Source organism: Hyalella azteca, unplaced genomic scaffold (genome assembly GCF_000764305.2).
Source record: "Hyalella azteca isolate HAZT.00-mixed unplaced genomic scaffold, Hazt_2.0.2 contig6231, whole genome shotgun sequence".
Taxonomy (NCBI): Eukaryota; Metazoa; Arthropoda; class Malacostraca; order Amphipoda; family Hyalellidae; genus Hyalella; species Hyalella azteca.
The window spans coordinates 1,021-17,923 of record NW_025936398.1 but is presented as its reverse complement, the minus strand read 5'-3'; the positions used below and the strand labels follow the sequence as shown (position 1 = coordinate 17,923).

Here is a 16,903-nt window from a genome sequence, read left to right as displayed (position 1 = left end):
TGTGCTTATTTTGTTTGAAGATGTTTGGGAAGACTAAGTCGTTAGACACAATAATTGTTTATTAAGAGCAGTTGAAACATTGATTCGGCGTGGTCTAGTTGGTGCTGTTCTGTGTACAATGTAGTTGGGTAAAAACATACCGGCCTTCAATGGCATGCAGCAATAAGTGATATAGCATATGGAGAGTGGGAAGGAGCAAGCTAGCGGCTTTCAGCAATAAGTGAAATAGCATATGGAGAGTGGAAACAAGCAAGATAGCAGCTTTCAGCAATAAGTGATATAGCATATGAAGAGGGGAAACAAGCAAGATACCGTCGAGGTTGCGCCGCTGCGGCAGAGGCACCCAGGCAGCAATAGCATCACGCGCCATGCGCATCAGGTAGCTGTCACTGAAGCCTTCAAACTCCGGTAAGGCCATCATTGACCTGAAGTCCATCACCGCCAGCGTATTGGCAGGGGATTTGATCATCCTGTAAACAAAATAATTCATCAATTCATACCTACCAAGAGAACCTTGACAAGGAGAACCCAATTATAAGGGAGAATTATACCGTAAGTTAAATTTAGGATTCTTTTTAAAAAATGTGACCAACAGTGTTGTATCACATCTATCAAGTAATTTTCAGAGCTTTAGGCTTGAACATGAATTTCTGCTTAGAAGCAAGAATATATACATCCAGANTTTAGGCGTGCGTGTCTGCAAAAAAACAAGGTCCTTGGCAGGAAATCTTTGCATTGATACAAATTATGCAATGAAACCAATATTTTAATAACAAATCACTCCCAATCTATTTCAGTGTTAGCTAGAACATTTTTATTATGAATTAGCAATGCAAGCGAACAAGTCAAATCCTATCTGGGAAAATAGCTTAATGTTGCTAAATCAGATCCTCTGAAAAAACTTTGAATGCAATTGAACACAAAAAAAAATATTATAAGATTCCTCAACATTCGGCATCTTTGAACTCAATAATGTCAGTAAACACAGATTCAACATTACAGAACTCCAAGAAGTTAATTGAATAAAACAGCAGTCAAAATAGCAGCATCACCTGTCATCTCCTCTGCAAAACAGGCTACAGCCATGTATGTGAATATTAACAAAAAATATTAGAAATTGCCAAACAGGCTACAGACATATTACAAAATACTAGAATACATGTGAATTTTTACAGAAAATACTAGAAATAGCCATTTTTCAATGAAATGAATATATATGATTTTAAATAATAGGGTCACATATACATGAAGAATTAATTTGTGGAATTTTCTTGTATATCAAGTGCAATACTTTAATACAAGATATTGGCTGAGAGTTCAATATATTTTACCAAACACAATAGCTTAAATTGCTCATTTTCAGTTTCAATAAAATATGTGCAATCAAAAATAAATAAATGAGCATGAAAGTTCACTCAATTGCACAATTTAATTTTTGGCAGCACACAGTAAGCAAAGAATATTAGTAACAATTAAAACCTACAGGAATTAATAGAAATATTTTCTTGACAGATTTTACAGGCAATAAGGAAATTATGAACCTACATTATTAGTACATATACTGGAACAAATAGGATTCAAGTCAAGATTAAGCCACTCTCCTGAGAAACATTTCTGGATAACCAAAAAGTTAAAGAAAATAGAAGAAGCAAGTAGGTATTAATTTCCTGGTAAACACATTTGACTAATGACATGGTATTCTGTCATGTATTTGCACTTAAATATTTTTCCCACCCATGGTTAATCAGGCACAACATAGCTTATTGTGGCAGCAGAGTAGAGGTTATGGGCAACGAGCTGCAGCCTGTCAGTAAATCTCAGTGCATTGCCAGTTAAGGTTCATGACAAAGCTGGTCCATTTGATGTATCATCAAAGGATTTTAATTACTGCTGTAATTTATTATTGGTAAACGCAGCATTACTTCTGCTTGCAATTGTTTTGCTTGCAAATATGCTTTATGTGCAGGGGCAATATACCATGACAATTTATTCATGTTGTCCAAAATACCCACAATTGACAGAAGTCAAGAGCATCAGTGTAACATTATTCCCAACCTATTGCCATGCTTGCAGTGGATATTTTTTTTTCATATAACATGCAGCTTACATGAGCATTAAACGGAAGAAAGCCAATGTTGCTTGTTGACTGCCTTGGCAATGCAGCCTAATATGCAAAATGCCTTGGACATTTTCAACTATTGTTTTATAGGATGACTTCATGCAAAACCTTCAAGGAAAAAAATAATAATCATTATTCCTCCCTGCTGATTGATGGGAATGATGTTCAAAACTAAGGAGATGAAATGCTTCTGAATTCTAGGGAACTTTTATACTTAAAAACAACTCACTCTAACAAAAAGAAATACTTTCATCCATTTAGTGCCATTGAGGGAATGGGAGTGGTTTTGAGTAGGCGTTTTGTTCCAGGTGTACACCACACCTTTGATGAGACGCAACATCTCTTCTTCTGTCCATGGTCCAGCGGCGACTGAAAACAAGTTATGGTCAGCTTAGCCATTGCCATGCTAATACTCCAAATAGCTTAGAATAATCTTAGGGAATTTTTATTCAAGAATTTTGCCCAGTCTAGAAAATTGAAATCAGTTAACATATTATGTATACTATGCCGGAAATTTTTTTTTTAATAAGCATGACTTTGGCAATTTGAAATTACCTTCACTGAATGTTAAAGATCACCTTGCAACCCCCATTCAAGGCCATTTGGCAAACAAATTTAGACCTACCATGCAACTATTCCCTTGCAACTGAAAAATAAGTACCTACCTACATGAAGCAACTATTGGCAATATTAACACATTGACTACGAAGTGGTACATATGCGTACCATGATATGTATTTCTCCAGGACGTACTGGTACATAATTAAGGGTTGCCAAAAATCGGACAAATCCAAGAACAAAAAAGGGCAAAAAAGGCCAATAACTCAATGTATACTAGTTTATTTCTAGGTTCCGCTATAAAAATTCCATTTATTTTCTTTTTGCAGTATTTAAAATTTAATTAGGAAGTACCCCTATCATGAATTTTAGCCAGCAAACACAATTGAGAAAAACTAAATCACGGAATTTGTCTGGAAAAAATGACCGTCTGGTAACCCTGTTTAAAAACAGTATAAAAAATGAAATAATCGTACAAGATGAAGCAATCATAGTCAATGTGTTAAATTGTTTTCAAGTTCAAAGGTAAAAAATTATTTAAGAAAAAGACAAATTTAAATACTTCAATATGCAAAAAATAATTTAGGTTGAATCAGGTGACACTATTGAATTTTTAATATCTGAAATAGGTATGTTGTATGAAAGCCCTTGCTTATACTGAAATGGCCAAAATAATAAATAAATATAAAAACATTTTTAAAAACCACGTTTTTCTGGTGGTTACAAAACTAAAAACAATGAATGAAATAAAACAGCATTAGATTTGAAACAATACAATACAATAACAATAAAACAGCATTAGATTTGAAATACTATGCGTCTCTATACATAATTTAAATCACTTTTCCTGTTAAGTTTGTGTACTTACATACATTAAAATACGATTTTTCAAGTGTACGAATATTTATTTCCCCCCACTGTATATATAAAGAAAAAAATGCTAAAAGATAATCAATTTTTGTAAAATGACTGATAGGCCCAAGTATATGAAAATGGAGAAATTTCCAAAAATCCAGGCTATCATAGACTCTGACAGCTACATTATAAAATTTATGATGGTAATTAAGCAATAGCAGCGGAAAGCAAAAAGGCAAATCTTGATGTATATTTATGCCTTGGAACAGGATTGCATAAGACCCATATCAGTTCTGCTACTTTGTGATTCTATTTTGTTGAGATATTATGTATTGAGTTGTGAAACAATTCTGTGAATGATCATTGAATAGAGTCTTTATGAATCTTTAATGAGAATAACAGCAATCATGCTATCTCAGCTGCATATTCATGATACATTAGAATGATATATTGGCATCTCATGCTGGTAGTGACACAATACATACGGTACTTGAAATTAATATGTTTCAAAGTTAATTTGTGAGCAGGGATGAAAAAATACAAGATTGTCTCACATACCTGAAACAAACTTCGGTTTAATCCTTTTCTTATGTAGTTTAGAAACTTTTTTTGTTGAGGTACTGAGGTGAAGAAGACCTGATTTATTGAAAATGAGTCAGGACTGCCTTCCAAAATGCAGGTGCGGTAGTTTATCAGGGGGCGCAAGTCATAAAATTTGTACTCCTGCACAAAAATTATAACATTGCAAATTCAATTTAGAGAGCATTAGAACTATTTGCAGCCATTGAAAGATTATCTGCCATTAAAACTCCAATGTATATACTTGAAAACTCCATTGGTAATTCCTGAATAATACTGTATACTGTATTGTTATTTTTACTAGAGTAAATAGTAAAATTCAAATCGTACAATTTTTGTTAATGCTGTTATTATGAGTATTAATTCCAAGATAATAATAATAAATAAGAGAGGTTGGAAAATAATAATAGAAAAGAAGAGATGTTTGCTGTAGAGAAGTACAAGCCAGGTTGGCAAGATGCAAATAATATGAAGTGGCTGAAAAACATGGATTATAATGTGCATTGGGGAAGACAACCAAATGTCCTAGCAAATTTTGGATTGGAAGTGTTTTAGGCAACAGGCAGAACTGTTAGGCACTGTTAAAAATATTTGGTGCTGAGTATTATAATAACAAATGAATAAATAAAGCAAATGAAATGTAGGTGGTAGTGATCTATTGTTTTGAAAAGATCATGTAATGCCATCAATGACTTGTTTGTCATGGACAGTATCATTAACCAAGCTGTATAAAATATGAAAAAAGGAGCCACTTGAATGAGTCTTCTGGTAGACTAAAGGAAACTAACTTCTTGATAAAATGCAGTGGTTAATATTTTGTATAATTTGCAGCAAAAATCTTGCAAAACAATGAAAAATTACCAACCGTAATTAAAAATGAATGACTCAACATTTACTTATCAGAGTTTATTTTAGTTTTCTAACTTCATTCAGCCAAACTAGAATTTGAAATTATCACCTATCAACTGACCTTTTGAAACTGATTCCAATTTTCATTAATAATTTGTCTCTCCTTTTCACTAAATTTTCCTTCATTATACTGTCTGTTAGAGTTATGCTTTGCTGCATCCAGGGTTTCAACCACAGCATCTCCATCAGCATCACTTTCCTTGTCCATGAACAATTTTCCAAGAAACTGTAATAAAAACAAAGGTTCATGAAATAACTCATTTGAAAAGCATAAGACTGAAATTGATAACAGAATTTTCAGCTTGGCGAAGTTCTGTAGACATTTTGGAATAAGGGAGAAGCTACAAGTTTTTAACATGAGACAAGTTTTCTCTCCTATATTTGGGCATAATGACTTGACAATATGTGCAATCAGCAATTAATTATCCAGAATAGGTTATTTATTCAGTACTATTTACTATTATTATTGTATAGGTATTTCTTTTATTTAACCAGTATATATCAAATTCCATAAACCAAACACTGTCTATCTACACAGCTACATGGTACGGTATATCTATCTGGGAGAAAATGTTTTCCTAAATTTATATTTGTTGAAGATTACATTACATCTTTCCCATCAAGTTACTCATTAAACTTCACAGCAGTAATTGATGAATAAATAGCTAAATCTAAAGATGAGGAAATAAAAATAAAAATCAATATCAATCAAGCATGTCATAGGTACTATTAATAGAAGTAATTCATAATTTAAAGATGCTAAAAGATGTAATCAATTCTTGTTATAATTTTATGAATGTCACTGGACAATGTTTTTTTTTACAAATTTTTTTCACTTGCTGAGAATGGAATGGAAATGAAATTTATAAAGATAAACAGTAACTACAAATTAACTTGGTAACTGGATGAATTAGATAAACAATGGCTACTATAGAATAAAAAAATTATATCCAGACAATTTAGATTCCAGAAAAAAATATATATACATATATATGGAAATAGTCTTGGCAAGGATGCTCCCAAAAAAAGTATGATAAATGTTCAATCAGAAGTCAATATACCTAAGTACCATTTTGAGTAGTGAGTGAACATAAAAAAAACCTCAAGCATCACTAATGGATCAGTCTTAATTTGCAATTAGAAGGTCAAGAAAAATACCCACCTCAACCTCCTTGTATGTTGGCAGGTAAGGCATTGCATAGTCGACCTTATTCATCTTCTTCTCTTTCATGGACTTTTCATCAAGAGTGCCAAGTTTAAAATCCATAAAATGCTTGGCAATTTTATTTATTTTCTCATTCAATTCATTTTCCAAATCTTCAGGAGTAAGTTCATTGTAGCCATATAAGCTTTCTTGAAAATTTGTCCAGAATTTAGCTCTTTCCCATTCAGCTTCTGTAGATTTGAATTTTGGTTTGTAGAAATAGTCTTCAAGACTGCAAAACTTTGAAGATATTCTAGCCTTTGCAGATTTGATAACTTCAAATGGGCCAAGCATGCCAACAACAAAAAAGTTACTGCCACAGCCACTAATGTCAATACCTGAATGATTTCCTTTTATGATATTTGATCTTACATTTTCATTAATTTCATGTAAATTACCCACTGAGTTACATTTGAGGATGGCTGGAGCAGTTTTCACAGAAATATTTTCTTGCCTCTTCTGTCTATTTTTTTTAATTACTGGCTTAAGAGTGGGCTTGGATGAAACATTCACAATAACTGACCAAGGTCCAAGCTGAGTCAGTTGCAAAAGAGAAGCAATATCTGCTTCATTAACTCCCAACAGCTGAACAGCAATCAATTTTTTTTGGCGCTTGACTCTTATAGCTTGCACATGCATGGTTGAAAATGGCAGAGCTTCCAATACTGAGCTGAGCTGCTCTAGTGAGGTTAACATACTTTTAGAACTATTATTTGCTGGCCGGATGAGGATTACTTGGAAACCTTGTTGCTCAGTTGCGCTGGTGGGCAATCCAACAACAGTGGTACACTTCTGACTTGCTGGCTCTATAAGCTCTGGGATTATTTTGGGCCGCTTCTTGGTCTTTCCCAACATTTCTCCATTTGCTATAAGCATGTGTTTGCGTTTCTGATGGACCCCTTTGCATTCAGATGAGTCACCATCCTGAGATGGAGAAAGAATTGAATCATTTCCACTGGCAAACTCACTTTCACAGCAAAGTCTGAGTTGTGAATCCGTCATTTTCAGTAAAATCTTTATACTCAGATGAATTGATTATTGCAGGATCATTTAGCACTTGCACAATTCACTGAAACATGGGAGTTTGTGGCACATCTTCTTCCAAAAATGGTCTTTCTGAAGACACTGAAATGGGGTGCAAATGATCAATGAAATGATGTGCTGGAACAAATTTGCATATACAGTAAGTAGTCACTAAGCATTTTGGATTATCCTATATAGTGCAAACTAGTTTAAGGGCGGCATCTTGGTACAAAAAATGTTTGTATTTACAGATCAACCTTTCTGAAATCACGAATACAAAAACATTTTGATTATATGAATTTTTTGATAAAATGAAAGGAAATGTGAAATGCATAGAAAATGAGTGTGGTACACTTTGTGATTTGTTGTGCTGATGCTGGCATCACCGGGTTGAAGTCCGCGTTAGGATACCTATTCATTATTTCGTTTAGACTTTGTCAGAGAGCACCTTCCTCTCACTGTGCTCTAGTGATTGTGTAGCGTCCCTAGTAGGTGAGTTGCAGTGGAGATATAGGATAGGCTAATTCTGTGTTTGTAATTCAGCTTTTGAACTTATCAATAAGTGTTGACCAACCCACTAATTTGAATTGAATAACTGTTAATTAATAGTGTTGTGTATTTATCTGCGTAACTAGAGTAGCTCACTGCCATTGTTTGGCAGGATCGATTTCTTGCCTGGCCAACAAGTACGGCTCCTATGTAGGCCGACGACTGCGGTGCTTCTAGGGTGTAAGAAGTTATTAACAAAAAACGCTCAAAACCGTTCCGAGTAGCCCCGGTTGACGGTATATTGAAGTTTTTAATTTTATTTATTTTAAGCCATTAAGTGACTAAAAAATATCAAAAAACATGTTTCTGTGTGGATTTCAATGCTGTTAACATTGAGAAACTTCAAACTATCTCTCTTATCATGCATATATACTTGTTGAATAAATTATGATTTGGCTATATAAGGCACTAAAAATTGCTTCAAGAAGCAATTGGTCCATTTGTTGCAATCAAATGTATGGTTTACACAAGTCACTTGACATTGATTGCCAATGTCAAGTACTAGATATATGTTCATGCTACTAATTTACCATAAAAAATGTATCCCCATATTTATAGCTATTTTAAAAGTAAAATTCATCACCTGAAATGCGAATTTTCACATAAAATGTGAAAACTTGCATCACATGACTTTCCCCATTACTAGTCTGTAACTAAGTCTATTTGTGATAAGTTTTCTATAAGTTACAGACATAAAAGAAAATTAATATAGAACAAAATTATAGCACCAATATAGCACCATTCAACAATAACATTCAATTATTTAATTTTATACAATTTAATAAGAATAAAAGCATACTTAGTCTAGAATGGCCCAGTAAATTATCTAAAAATACTTGCTTCATGATGTATTGCATGCGAATCATATTTGGCACACATTATTATATCAAAACATTTTCCCAACTATCTACCCATTACAATTCACTCTTGTTATTGCATGGTTTGCTTTGTGAGATGGAATTTTCCATTTTTATACTGAATTGAAACAATGGCCAAGCATGTATATACATCATGGTAGAATGCCAAGACTGAAGGTACCTTTAGGTCTTAGTAGATCCACCATTAGTCTTTTTTAGTTACAGCCGCTGTTTGTCCACTGTTCTCAAAAACTGTTATTTTAAGCAATGTGTCATCATTTCCAATTAACTTGTACATTCTCTAAATAAATAATAACTTTTACTCCTTAATTGATAACATTCCATTATGCAATTGCTTATATTATACTGCACGTAACATATGGCATCCTAGCACAGACTATTGTATACAATCATCTCCAAATCTTGCTCAGAAAACACATGGATGACATGCTCATGCATGCCATGTAACATTCCCTAAAATAACTATTTTACTAATAACTGTTCCTTGTAACACAGAGTGTGAACTTTGGATTTGGATTTGGGGCGTGGTGACTCTGAGAAAAAGAATTTCAGGGTCAGGCCTTTGCAACGGCCATCAGCCACGCATCAAATTTTCATTTGTTAGTAAGAAGAAGAAAGGGAGACCAAGCCAGGTGGAAGCAACATTAAAGAGAAGAGGTGTGAAAGTTTGTGTTAAGGGTGAGAAGTAATCAAGGGGAAGAGAAGTTCAAGGGGAAATTTATTGGTTTATTATTGCTATTTGTTAATTATTGCACTGTGTATTTGATAATTATATTAGCTATGGGGCCTCGTAGGCCCTGAGTGACTATTTGTGATATTATTATGGTTTGGTTATTTCAATTTTATTATTATTATTGCTTTTTTCTTACACCCTCCCAGCCTCCACTCTAGCCAACCTCCTCCTCTCCCTCACTCCTCTACTTCCATCATATATATATTCATACCTTGGCATTTCTTTCATCTTGTACAATCTCAGGCTGTCCTTTCTTTCCATTCCTTCCTTCCATACTCTTAGACCACACAATTTCACTCTCTTTTCTATTACTTTCTTCCATTCTTTGACATCCCATTCAATACCTGTTGCACCCTGTACTGTTATCATCCATTCTTCTCTTGATCTATTATTCCCAGGGCAAGCAAATGTTTCATGTAGCTCACACTTTCGTACTATTGCATAACACTTTCGTTCCCATTTGCTCACTCTCAAATTCCACAGGTACATCTTGCGTGCTCAACGTACATCATCCATTCTTTCCAGTCGTACTTTATATCTCAATGCTGCTTTCATTCTTCTCTCTCTAAACGTACTCCAACCCATATCTGCTCTTAAAGCCTCCACTGCAGTCCATCTAGGGGCTCCAAGAGCCAGTCTAGCTATCCTATTCTGTACCACCTCCAATTTATTCAATTCACCATCATTCCATGCAAAAACATCCATTCCATACATAATCCCAGGAACTGCCACACTTTTCCATACCTCTCTTAGAACATCATATTCACTTGCTCTCACTCTTGCTGCACTGCCAAGTATTCCTAACCACTGATTTGCTTTACTTAAACTCAATGCTTTAGTTCTCTCACATCCTTTTTGATCAACACTCATTCCCAAGTATCTATACTCATTTGTCATCCCAATCACATTTCCTCCCAGCTGACACACTCTACCCACATCCTCAGCTGCTCCATTCACAACTAGCACCTGACTCTTTTCTGGGCTAAAGAGAACATTAAAGTCCTTGCCATACTCAGTTATACAGTCAAGCATACTCTGAAGTTCAACACCATTTTCACTCATTATTACTGCATCATCCGCATACAATAGCATTTTTAGTCTTTCATCTCCAACACACACTCCCACATCCATTCTTCTCAGTCTAGCAGCCATCTCTTCAGTGTACAGGCTGAAGAGAAGTGGAGACAGGATACATCCTTGTCGAACAGCCCTCACGCACTTCACCCAGTCAGTCTCTACATCTCCAAGCCCATATTTAGCATGAGTGTTCACATACATACTTTTAACTATCCTCACATACTTTTCACTCATCCCAATTTTTTCCAATTGGGATGAGCAAGATGTTTCCAATGTTTGTGCAAGAACACCACTATTGTTCTTGCACAAACATTGACTTTAACACAACTATAAACAAAAATTCACTCACTTAACAAATGAATGATCCACATGACATGTGGTTTTCATCTCAGCATGACATGTAGTTTTCAAGTAAACAACCTAAGCCAAGTGGGTTATTTGCTGGCCTATGCAATTCATACATACAGATGAAAAAAACTCTAATTGGATGCTTAAATTGATTGTTTCAAACTCAATTTCTGGTCAACAAACATTAGAATTTACAAGCTATAATTTCCTTTCTGTTGACCAATTATGATTTTTTAGTTCAGTTTGCCAGGGGTGGAATTCAAAACAAATAGCTTAGTGTACTGATACACTTGGATTTTTTCAAGTTGCTTTTTAGACTTAGGGTGTGAGGAAGACTAGTGGCAAACCAGAGGTTTTTTTTAGATTGAGTTCATTTTTAAATTCCTTATTTACTCAAGATATGAATTTCGAACCATCTTATGCATGATAATGCTGGTATCCATGATACTTTGCTGGTCTATATTTGCTTATAGGACTCAAAATTGAACTTGACAAAGAGTCTAAAACACTCACTGCATTGCCACTATGTGAGGAACTCACACTTCCCAGCCTGAGCACAACTGGATTTTTGTTGGAACTTTGTTCCAACAAAACACATTCACACACATTCACACAAAGAAGAATCTCACAGCAGGTCTCTATTTTTGATGGCTATAACCCTTCCTAGATCTGTGATGAGATTCCAAGAGCATGAAAGGTTCTTTAGATTTGAGCAAAACTCCCTACTCTGGTTGATGAAGAGCAAACAGTGCAAAATGAAATGCAAAAAATAAAAATTAAGACAACGCTCCCTGCAATGCATAATGCATGGAAAGACATGTAGTTTTTAGTTCTAGAGGTTTTTTGTAATTGATTTTAATACTTCAGCTATGAAGAAATCACACCTCCCAGTCTGAGCCCAACTCAATTTTTATCTGAGCCTTTTCTTCTTGCCACTCATCGTTTCAGTTTAATTTCTAGCTCACTCTCACCAGGCAGCGTTTGTTGTGTGAAAGAAGAGATAAAAGTATTATTTACTGTGCATCTTCATAGGGTGTTTACCATGCTGCAGCTCAGCAGGTATTTTCCCAGCCAATAAATTACTGCTGTGCATATTTTCTGAGGGATATCTCCCCCACCAAGAGCTGATACAAGGTTCCAAAAATATGAATTAGCCTTAGCCAACACATTTGATACGGTACCTACTCATTTAACAAAATATTGTGAAACCAATCAACTTTCACTGCTGAAAGATTGGTTAAGTAATGATTACATAATTTTCATACACCAGATAGTGTACATATAAAGATTCCATTACCCAAGGGCTTAAATATTGTAATTTTGTGCTGGGAATGTTAGCTTTGTGTAAACATACATATCAAAATTTCACATTGTAGAGTAGCTCCTGATATGTGTATCAGGAGCTTTATCATAATAACATTTTTTTGAATGCCATGATATATGCAAATGAAATATATAATCAGTGAAGACAAAAAATTAAATTCAATAATGAAACCTCAGTTTACATTTGCTTTTTGATCATAATCCTACTTTAGATTTTATTTATCTATGACAAACAAACAAAAAAATAAAGTATATAGTTCATCCAACTATATTAGAACAAGAAGCAATGATAAGTCAGGTTATTAAATTAAACTACAGGTATATAATTCAATAGACATAAGAAACATGTATCTCACTTGGGCAGAGCTTGAAGCGATAGTATGACTTAAGGCTATTGTGGAGCAGTGCACCACTTGTTGAATTCACGATGAACTCCATTGAAACAGCATCTACGCCATAGCGCTTGAGAAACAGGTCAATAAGGCACATCTCTTTTTTTGCCATGATGTTTTGATGAGTCAAGTTGATGCGTTTACTCCATGCAAAATTGCTGTGTATACTTGATACTAATGAACGCAGGTGAATTTTTACCTGTGGGAAACAAAACTAATAACATGAAACTATTTGTAAAATTATATAACTAAAACATTTTCATAATATTCCTTAAGCAAAAAAAAAAAAAAATACTATTTCCAATTATTTACAGAGTTATGCAAGTATTTTTAATGTTGATCAATTAAAAAAATCCCTGTAAAAATTAAACTAAAGATTTGTAAAAATGAGGTAATTTGTCTTTTTGGTAATTTTAAAAAGTTATTCATGATATGTTTTAGGCATGATATATATATATATAAAGAAAAAATGCTAAAAGATAATCAATTTTTGTAAAATGACTGATAGGCCCCAGTATATGAAAATGGAGAAATTTCCAAAAATCCAGGCTATCATAGACTCTGACAGCTACATTATAAAATTCATGATGGTGTTTAAGCAATACCGTCAACTGGGGCTACTCGGGACGATTTCGAATGTTTTTCATTCATAACTTCTTACCATGAAACATTTCATAAACAAGTTTAGGCTCATTTCAAAGTTCTTTGCAAGGGCTATTGCATGGCTTCTCCAAAAAAATTCCATATGCTATTTGTAAGGTGCCAGAAGCAAAAAATGTGTCCCGAGTAGCCCCATCAAACGGGGCTGCTCAGAACACTTGGACTAAAACTTAATTTTCAAACATTTGAAGCATGCAGAGTGTACTCATCCATTACTAACAGTACTCTGAAGTCCTCCTCTTTCATTGTAGATGATGTAGAGGTAGAATAATGACATTTTCTGTGATTTTTGCTCGTTTTTCCTTTATTGATATATTACCATATACCTACATTAATTACCGTATTATTGATGCAATATTACCGTATCCATGAACAGGCCATTGAGCATTTCAACTACCTTGTCCACTGCAAGCTTCATATCAGCAGCCTTATAGCATTTTTTCTGTATCTGTAAGCTTACAGGATGGCTTGTAATTTCACACCATTTTAATTGGGTTAAGTGAATTTACTATAAAAAAAAAGATCATGAAAAACATACCTGAAACAGAAAGGAATGTTTTAGTGACAACCATCATATGTTTTGGAGAAATAAATCATAGTTTAGGTCAATTACTTTTCATTCTATGATGCCTGGTGCACAATTCTATATATGACATTCTATGCACAATTTTGTGATGACTGACGATGCACTAATTTTTCGATAAGTGAAATTTTTTTTTGGCTGAGCAAGGTAAATGTAATCAATATTCTTTGTTTTTATGCAATTTTTTTCTTAACTGGAGCCTTTGCTAACTGAGGTTCTACTGTAAATGCGTTTTTGAGGGTGTCCCAAGTAGCCCCGCCGTGCAGAAATGGCTGCCATTTTTTTTTTTGGATTGAGGTATGTAAAATCCACAAATACAGTTTTCATGCTGACACTTATCTGCCACTTTTTACTAAGCAAAATTTTTTAATACGGCAAATATTTTTTTGAATACAGGCCTTAGCAGAAGTAACTTTTCAAAATATCTTTTTTCACCATTTTTTCAAAGCTAGTAAATGTAGTATTTTTGAACTTCCTTTATACTACATAGATAGGAAAAATGTTGACATTTACGCCACTATATTTAGTCTGGCAATATTCCAATTAGTTTTGCTACTAAAACAGTTTTACGCTGTGTCGGAGGACTGTCCCGAGTAGCCCCGGTTGACAGTAGCAGCAGAAAGCAAAAAGACAAATCTAGACTAACATTTATGCTTTGGAACAGGATTGCATAAGACCCATACCAGTTCTGCTACTTTCTGATTCTCTTTTGTTGAGATATTATGGATCGAGTTTTGAAACAATTCTGTGAATGATCATTGAACAGAGTCTTTATGAATCTTTAATGAGAATAAAAGCAATCATGCTATCTCAGCTGGCTATTCATGATATATTTGGAATGATATATTGGCATCTCATGCTGGTAGTGACACAATACATACAGTACTTGAAGATTAATATGTTTCAAAATTAATTTGTGAGCAGGGATGAAAAAATACAAAATTGTCTAACATACCTGAAACAAACTTCGGTTTAATCCTCTTCTTATGTAGTTTAGAAACATTTTTTGTTGAGGTACTGAGGTGAAGAAGACCTGATTTATTGAAAATGAGTCAGGACTGCCTTCCAAAATGCAGGTGCGGTAGTTTATCAGGGGGCGCAAGTCATAAAATTTGTACTCCTGCACAAAAATTAAAACATTGTGAATTCAATTTAGAGAGTATTAGAACTATTTGCAGCCATTGAAAGATTATCTGCCATTAAAACTCCAATGCATATACTTGAAAACTCCATTGGTAATTCCTGAATAATACTGTATATTGCTATTTTTACCACAGTAAATAGTAAAATTAAAATCGTACAATTTTTGTTAATGCTGTCATTATGAGTATTAATTTCAAGATAATAATAATAAATAAGAGAGGTTGGAAAATAATAATAGAAAAGAAGAGATGTTTGCTGTGGAGAAGTACAAGCCAGATTGGCAAGATGCAAATAATATGAAGTGGATGAAAAACATGGATTTAGAATGTGCATTGGGGAAGACAACCAAATGTCCTAGCAAATTTTGGACTGGAAGTGTTTTAGGCAACAGGCAGAACTGTAAGGTACTGTTAAAAATATTTGGTGCTGAGTATAATAATAACAAATGAATAAATAAAGCAAATGAAATATAGGTGGTAGTGATCTATTGTTTCAAAAAGATAATGTAATGCCATCAATGACTTATTTGTCATGGTCAGTATCATTTACCAAGCTGAATAAAATATGAAAAAATATAACTCAGTACTCACAGTAGTGAGTGACAGAGAGCGCATTTTCTCGTCAACAAAAACTTGAGGTCACGGACTCACGGACGGACGGACAGACAGACAGACAGACAGACGGACATGGCAAGCACAATAGTGCATTTTTTCCATAAATGAGAAAATGCGCTAAAAAGGAGCCACTTGAATGTCTTCTGGTAGACTAAAGGAAACTAACTTCTTGACAAAATGCAGTGGTTAATATTTTGTATAATTTGCAGCAAAAATCTTGCAAAACAACGAAAAATGATCAACAATAAGTAAAAATGAAAGACTCAATATTTACCTTATTTACCTACCTGAGTTAATTTTAGTTTTCCAACTCCACTCAGCCAAACTAGAATTTAAAATATCACCTATTAACTGACCTTTTGAAACTGATTCCAATTTTCATTAACAACTTGACTTTCCTTTTCACTAAATAATCCTTTATTATACTTGCTGTTAGGGTCATGCTTTCTTTTCCACAGTGGTTCAACCACAGCATCCTTATCAGCATCACTTTCCTTGCCCATGAACAATTTTCCAAGAAACTGNTGGCTTAATAGTGGGCTTGGATGAAACATTCACAATAACTGACCAAGGTCCAAGCTGAGTCAGTTGCAAAAGAGATGCAATATCTGCTTCATTACACTCCAACAGCTGAACAGCAATCAATTCTTTTCGGCGCTTGACTCTTATATCTTGCACATGCATGGTTGAAAATGGTAGAGCTTCCAATACTGAGCTGAGCTGCTCTAGTGAGGTTAACATACTTTTAGAACTATTATTTGCTGGCCGGATGAGAATTACCTGGGAACCTTTTTGCTCAGTTGTGCTGGTAGGCAACCCAACAACAGTGGTACTCTTCTGACTTGATGGCTCTATAAGCTCTGGGATTATTTTGGGCCGCTTCTTGGTCTTTCCCAACATTTCTCCATTTGCTATAAGCACGTGTTTGCGTTTCCAATGGACCACTTTGCATTCAGGTGAGTCACCATCCTGAGATAGAGATAGAGTTGAATTGTTTCCACTGGCAAACTCACTTTCACGGAAGTGTCTCAGTTTTGAATCTGTCATTTTCAGTGTCATCTCTTTCTGTCATCTGTAATTCAGTAAAATGTTTATCCTCAAATTAATTGATTATTGTAGGTTCATTTAGCACATGCACAATTCACTGAAACGTGGAGGTTGCACATCCTCTTTCAAAAATGGTCTTCTTTCTGAAGACACTGAAAGGGGTTGTGAATGATCAATGAAGTAATGCTGGAATAAATTTGCATACAGTATAAGTAGTCACAAAGCATATTAGATTATCCTATAGTGCAAACTAGTTTAAGGGGAGCATCTTGGTAAAAAATTTTTGTATTTACAGACAAGCCTTTCTGA

At 34.4% G+C, this 16,903-nt stretch overlaps 3 protein-coding genes across 3 annotated transcripts in view; all 3 read right to left on the bottom strand.

The window, feature by feature from the left end:
- LOC108672027 overlaps positions 1 to 470 on the bottom strand; it is a 2,864-nt gene extending 2,394 nt beyond the window's left edge. Inside the window, exon 1 of the mRNA XM_018159639.2 lies at positions 313 to 470. Coding sequence (XP_018015128.2) covers positions 313 to 469 — 157 coding nt within the window. The 5' untranslated portion in view covers position 470. The remainder of the gene's footprint in view (positions 1 to 312) is intronic.
- LOC108672028 overlaps positions 1 to 5,113 on the bottom strand; it is a gene marked incomplete at its 3' end in the record, with an annotated part of 16,586 nt that extends 11,473 nt beyond the window's left edge. The window contains 2 exon segments of the mRNA XM_018159640.2: positions 4,091 to 4,255; positions 5,082 to 5,113.
- On the bottom strand, positions 623 to 16,903 carry LOC108672025. Its single transcript, XM_018159638.2, has 6 exons — positions 16,328 to 16,903; positions 15,904 to 16,068; positions 14,746 to 14,910; positions 12,512 to 12,746; positions 2,349 to 2,488; positions 623 to 697 (listed from the first exon to the last, which is right to left on the bottom strand). Exons 1-6 carry the CDS (start codon positions 16,604 to 16,606, stop codon positions 623 to 625), a joined length of 1,059 nt encoding a protein of 352 aa, XP_018015127.2. The 5' UTR covers positions 16,607 to 16,903.